The 6,496-nt window shown below is 55.2% G+C and overlaps 1 protein-coding gene across 1 annotated transcript; it reads right to left on the minus strand.

The window, feature by feature from the left end:
- Positions 1–895: 895 nt before the first annotated feature.
- On the minus strand, positions 896–6,253 carry FGF19 (fibroblast growth factor 19). The gene is made up of 3 exons (XM_027959668.3): positions 5,831–6,253; positions 5,315–5,418; positions 896–2,513 (listed from the first exon to the last, which is right to left on the minus strand). Exons 1-3 carry the CDS (start codon positions 6,069–6,071, stop codon positions 2,202–2,204), a joined length of 657 nt encoding a protein of 218 aa, XP_027815469.2. The 5' UTR covers positions 6,072–6,253; the 3' UTR covers positions 896–2,201.
- Between the last annotated feature and the right edge of the window lie 243 nt (positions 6,254–6,496).

Consider the following 6,496-nt stretch of genomic DNA (forward strand, 5'->3'; position numbering starts at 1 on the left):
AAAGGTGTGTGCAGCTCTGGCATTTTATCACTCGTGTGGAGCTGATGCCACCACCGCCAGGGAGATGCAGAACTGCCTCAGCACCACCTCTACAGCCGCCCACCCCCATCTTAATCCCTGGCAGCCTGGTACCCATGACCTTCACATTTTGCAGCTGAATCCACGCTCCTGTACTTGCATTTAGAAGGCAGGTCCTGAATTGGTCACTCCGTGGATACCAACCTCCACCCCTTTCTCACTAGCAGACACCCGGCCCCCATCCCCCTCGATCAGAACAGCACTGTGCCCCACCTGACAGCTGCTTCCCAGCCAGCCCCGCAGTGGTGGTGGGGTGGGCCCTGTGACCTGGCTCACTGGATGCGAGTGGCATCTGTTGGAAAGTTCTAAGAAAGCTTCGGCTTTGCAGATGGGAGGCCAAGGCAGCTATGAGTCCACGTCCCTGGCTTGAGAAGACAAAGGTTTCCACTGAAGGCTCAGTACCCACACTGAGACCGCAAAGGCACACCGTGGAGATGCCACGAGAGTCACAGAACAGCCTGGGTGTCACGGGACCCGTGACCCAAAGTTGCCACTTGCTTTGTTACTGGGCACGAGAAACCCTGTGCGTTTAGGCCAGGGGTTCTCAATCAAATGAGGGGGCGCTTTTGTCCCCCAGAGACATGTAGCGACTTCTGGACATTTTTGATTATCATGACTGGGGCAGGGGGGTGTTACCGGTGCATTGTTGGTAGTGGCTGGGGACACTGTTCATCATCCTAGAACATTCAGGAACATGTGCTACCAACAGAGAATCACGTGGCCCCAGTGGTCAGAGTCTCAGACACAGCGGACACAGGCTCCTCACCACCCCCCCCCTCCTGCACAACATTCCAGATAACTTTTGATACAAATTCCACTTTAATGTAGAAAAAAAAAACAACAACAACTCGTGTACATACATAAATACCATTTGGGGGTATAAATAAAGTAAGAAAATAAAGAGATGTACATATCAAACACAATAAATTACTCATAAATATCACAGTGGAAACCAAGTGCTGGAAAATGGACTCGATCTCCATGCGGCTTTTACAAGTTACCGGTGAGATTCGGGGCTTTCAGATCTTCCTTTCCCTGGCTTTGGAATGAAAGGGTCAGGACCCCAGGCGGAGGACTCGCTCTGACCTTTTCAGGTCAATATGCCGATGGGTAGAAAGCGGCGGGGGGGGGGGGGGTCAGACCCCAGAGTGCAGTGAGTGAACTGTGGGGAGGAAGCCTGTAGGGTTCCTTCTCTAAGGGGCCTCAAGTGAAAACCACACAACCCGAGATCGATTCCCTGGAAAGCCGGGCCACCGTGGCAAGGAAGATGCCGCTGGGACTGGCCACGCCTCTGAACAGGCAGCAGTGCGGCCGTTCACCTTAGGGGACCAGCCTGACCCCAGGTAAGTGTTGACCACGTGCAGAGCACTGGTGGAGAAGGGGGGGAAGAGGAGGGATGGATAGACTACCTTATCTGCCTCGGCGGGGGGGGGGGGGGGGGGTTGCCAAGGGGTCCTGTGAGGCTGTCCAACCCAGAGCCAGCTGTAACTGGGAGTTCTCAAGATCGACCCCGGCTGGAGGGACCTCTGGGCTCCCCCTGCTCTTGGAGCTTGGCGGTACACTGCCTGCCCGCACCTACTTCCGTGCCTGGGGAGGCCCAGTGGTCCTTCTTGAAGCTGAGATCTGGAAGAATTTTCCCAGGCAGTAGAATCAGATTTACCTGAGGTTTCACAAAGTTGATTACCTGCCCATGAGCTTTTAAAAAATGACTGCTTTTCCTCTGGCCACGCATGCTACAAAGGATAGGAGGAGAGAACGGCTGAAAAGGTCAGCTTGGCACAAGAACCTTGCCAGAGGCCGGGAGCTCCCCGCCAGTGGAGGTACTCAAGCAGAACCAGGGCGGCACAGACTCGTCCAGCAGGGTTGAGGGGCTGGGGTAGGCAGCAGCTGGGTGGGTGGGGTGGAAGGCTTACCATATTTTATGATCGTACAAGTCTATCTGCTAGAAACCGGCACGGCCCATGTAAAACTTTGTCTATGTACAAGTTCTAAATGTTTCCTCCTAAAGCTACATAGAACCTGGACTCAGGATCATACTTGTAGAAAACCCACTCCGCAAGCACCTCAGGCCTGGGGTCCTGGTCTCCTGGGCCAGGGCTTGGGGGGAGAGGACAGAGCCTCCTTTAAGTATAGAAGCTGGGACTCTTCACCGATCCCAGTTTGGTGGCGAGCCCGAAAGGGTCCATGCTATCTGTTTTCAGGGGCAGAAAGAAATCAGGCTTCAGGGGTTCCTGGAGGTCTTCGGGTTCGGCCGGGATGGTGGACAGCATGGGCAGGAAGTGAGACAGCGGCAGGAAGCCCCTGCTTTTGAACAGCTGCCTCTGCCTGGAGCTGCTCAGAGAGACCGGGAGATGGTGCTTCCTGGACCAGTACACGTTGTAGCCGTCAGGACGGATCTCCTCCTCGAAAGCGCAGTCCTCGGCTGAGTACTGGGTCTGTGAAGCAAAGACAGCCCGTGAGCCTCAGTCGGGGCCCCCCCGGGCTGGGGGACCAGCAGAGGCAGCTGGACGACCAGTCGCAGGCGAGCAGGCGTCCACGCCATTGGCTAACGGCCCACGCCATCAGCCAAGGATGTGTGCCAGTTTATACAGCATGGAGGTGTATAAAGCTCATATATAAACACATATATATTTAGTATAATGTTACATATACACACACATAAAATGCAAAGCATGTGTTATATTAATATACCATTAGATATTACATCATATTAACATATGTTATAACATAAATTATATAACACTAAATACACGTTAGACATTAAACATATATACTAAACACATACGTTAGCATTGCAGGCGGATTCTTTACCGGCTAAGCCACAAGGGAAGCCCCAAAATATATATAGGTACTTATATATTTAGTATGAAAGCTTTTTGTTATATATTAATATACTCATTAGATACACATCACATTGAATGTAAATGTGTAAATAGTAATGTCACAGAAAATACATGTGCAACGTTAAACATATACTCAACATATTAGACAGAAATATATATATGTACTTCGTATGCCTCTATACTTTATAACCTTCAACTATACACACATACTTCAGGTGGACTTCATGTGTTCTGTGTATATTCTCAGTCTCTATACACAGCTCACATAGATCCTTTGTGTTTTTTCACTGCGTCACATCACCTCACTTTTTAAACTTGGTCTTGTTCTGAGCAACATCCATAAAGTCACGGCCTTGACAAGCATGCATGCTTCCCTCCCCAACATTAAATATATAATTATTGCCATGAAGAAGTCCCTTGTATTCCACAGGCAGTTTGGGAACCACTGCTAACTAGGTTACCCTTTTAGAATCAGTCTTTTAATTAAGAATCACGAGTAATCCAATCTGGAGCCCAGATGAAAGCATCTATTTCCCATTTAGACCCAAATGACTGTAGTCTTGAGCCTTTTTGTCTGCAGCTCTGGTAAGAGAAACCTCAGTCCCTCTGGCTCCTTTATTCAGTAGCTGCCCTCCAGGCAGCCTGCCAGGATCGTGGAGATAAAGGCAGCCCCCTCCCCCTAGGCCAGGAGGAAGCCTGCACCCCGTGGGTGGCCACAAAGTCGGAAGGCAGAACATTCAGAGTGAGCCGGTGGCGTCCCAAATGTAGAGGGTCAGTTTGTCTTCAAGACCCAAGAGCACAGCCAAAGGCGGGGAGCCAAGAGGGCTCGGCCATAAACTGCCCTGGGAGGCACCCAGTCTCATTTCTGCCCAGGCCTACAAAGGTCGCTTCACTGCAGGTGAGCTTAGATAAGGCCCTGATAAGGCCTGCATCCAATGAAGCAATATGCCCAGCTCCCGTGCGGGGGAATAAGGCCACCAGACCGAGGGGAGAAATGCAAATTGATAAACAAGGGAATTAAAATCAAATAGAGTGACTATTTTCACTCTTCTGGTTCTTGAGGAGAAACTGACATCTCATTTGCCAAAGAGAGAATGAAACGGACTTCAAGTTTCTGGGAGGATGTGGAATTGTTTATTTTTTTTAATCTTCAAGTTTTGCTAAACAGTGACCACAGGACCTAGAGGCAGAACAGGATTTTAGTTGAGGGACCCTCAGTCTGGATTAGAATGATGATGGGTTAGACCCAGCTGCCCCTGTGGGGGGTGTGTGTGTGTGTGTGTGTGTGTGTGTGTGTGTGTGTGTGTGTGTGTGTGTGTAGCTCTGTCGCTGAAGCCCCCACCACCCCTAAGTAAACCTCACATGGGTTGCAGCTGCCGGGACTCGGAGTGGCTTTGGGTTTCAGCTTTCTTTGCCTCCTTTCACGCGGGATGTCATAAAACCTGAGGCAGGTTTATCTATCTCTGGATAAACAGAATAAAGGGGCACCAGAGCCACAAAAAAAAACACTGAGACACTAAAGAGATCTGAGCTGCGGAAAGGAGGGCATCCCTGGAGGGCCGGCGCCCTTCCCTCCCCCTGCTGCCCCCTGGCCTCTGTCCCTCCATCGGAGCCCCGGCCCAGCAGGGCTGCATTGAGGCCCTTCGCCAGGCCGGGACCTCACACAGCCTCCGCTGCGCGCCCGGGGGGCTCAGGTTCCCTTTGAACTCTCAGCCTTTGTTCCGGCGACCAGAGAGCCAGCATCTGCACACTTCCTGCCCCCAGACGTCTCTGGCTACCTGGGCCTGCCCTCCCACCGCCACGCAAAGAGGCCTCTGCCGTACAGGTGAGCCCGACAGGATGAGTGCGGCCACGAAAATAGGACCCCAACGCGGCTGCAAAATAATCTATTTTTTAGCGGGTAAAAATTAATTTTAAAAAGCCTCTTCAATCCCAAGTGTAACTTTTCTTCGGACTTTAAAAAAAAAAAAATCCAAGTTGTGGATACACCCTTTTTCTTTTTTTCCTCCCCAGCCACCCCCTCCCCACCCACCACTTAAAAAAAAAAAAAAAACTACTGCAAGGAGAGGGGGGAAGGCGAGCGCCACGCGCGCACAGGGCGAAGCCGAAAACGCCCACGGTGGGTTCCCCGTTTAATATCAAAGCGCCGACTTCCTCCGTCCGACTGGACCTGCCTCTAGTTTAGGGGTAATGCAAAGGCGGGGCCTCACCCGTTCTCCATAAACTTACAAATTAGAAAGTGGGACCGAAGAGTAATCCGGCCCTCGCCGCCTTCCCCTCCTAGTTCCACACCGGCCCGGACAGAGCAAACAAGGAAACTGAACGTGGCCCTGCGCGCCCCCCTGGCCCGCAGGCTCGCGCTCCCGCGCGTCCAGACGGACCGAGACACCTACCAGCCCTTGCATCTTGCCGTCGGCGTCCATGCAGAGGAACAGCACGCTGCGCTCGCCCTTGATGGCCACGGTGCTCAGAGCGACCGCCCTGATCTCCATCAAACCTGGGCGGGAAAACAGCACAAAACTGCAGCCGGGACCCGCGCGGCCCACAACTCCTGAAAGTGGTTGGTGGGTGTACAGGCCCGTCCTCCCCAAGCCCCCAGCCCCTCTCCCTGTCTGGAGGCTCGGGATGGGAGTGCAACGCCCAGGTGCCAAGACCTGGAGTTCCCCGGAATGGGGGTGGGGGAGCGGTCCGCGGAAGCCGAAGTGGGGGAAGGGGAGGGGAGCGCATCGGTGCAGTAGGTCCACGCACCCAGTGCCCTCTCCCCCAGCTCCTCCCGCAGTCGGAGGTGGTGGGGGGGGGGTCGGGGAGGGAGTAGATCGCTAAGTGCCAAGAGCCGGGGTGCCGGGAGCGAGAAGGGGGCAAAGGTAAGAAGGGGCGCTGGGACGGGTGGGGGCCCGGCGGGCACTCACTGTGCGCGCTCTGGACCTGCGCGCAGTCCACGGCGCCGTCGGAGTGGATGCGCAGAAAGCAGCTGTAGAGGCCCTGAGGGCCCGCGGTATACAGGTGCCGCAGGCGAACCGACTCGCCCCAGCCGTAGTGCACGTGCGGCCCCGCATCCGAGAAGGCCAGGGGGCGCCCGGCTGCGGCCAGCCAGAGGCCGGCCAGCACCAGGGCGCGGGCCACGGCGCACCGGCTCGGAGCGCTCCGCATGGCACCTCCCTCGGGCTCGGAGCTCTGCGCGCAGATCTGGTGGTGAGGGTGCGGGAGGCTGGGCGGCGGCCCCGAGGCCCTGCGGGACGGAGCGTGCGGAGGTGGGGTGGCCGTGCCCTTGAGACAGGAGACCGCTGCACGCTCTGGGCACCTGGGCACCTCTCCAGCTCCGACGGCGCGGCGGCTGGCGGCTGGCGGCCTGCGACCTTATATAGCGCGTCTGCCCGCGATGCGAAGCCCTTATCGGGATTGCATCAGCCCTCCGCCCCTCGCACACACCCACTCACACCCCGCCCCCCGACCCAGCCTTTCCCTGGGCCCCGCCCGGGTGACCCCGCCCAGATCTGGAAGAGAAGGAGGCCCTCTTTCGCTGGAAACTTCGCAGCTCCTCCCGGAGGCGCTGGGGCGAGGCCAGGTCGCTCCCG

The sequence above is a fragment of the Ovis aries genome, chromosome 21 (genome assembly GCF_016772045.2).
Source record: "Ovis aries strain OAR_USU_Benz2616 breed Rambouillet chromosome 21, ARS-UI_Ramb_v3.0, whole genome shotgun sequence".
NCBI classification, from domain to species: Eukaryota; Metazoa; Chordata; class Mammalia; order Artiodactyla; family Bovidae; genus Ovis; species Ovis aries.

Coding starts and splice junctions, on each gene's coding strand:
- FGF19 (XM_027959668.3), bottom strand. CDS start 6,071: ATGCGGAGCGCTCCGAGCCGGTGCGCCGTGGCCCGCGCCCTGGTGCTG. Junction 5,419..5,830: donor GCAGGTCCAGAGCGCGCACA/GTGAGTGCCCGC, acceptor TTTCCCGCCCAG/GTTTGATGGAGATCAGGGCG. Junction 2,514..5,314: donor ACGGCAAGATGCAAGGGCTG/GTAGGTGTCTCG, acceptor TTTGCTTCACAG/ACCCAGTACTCAGCCGAGGA.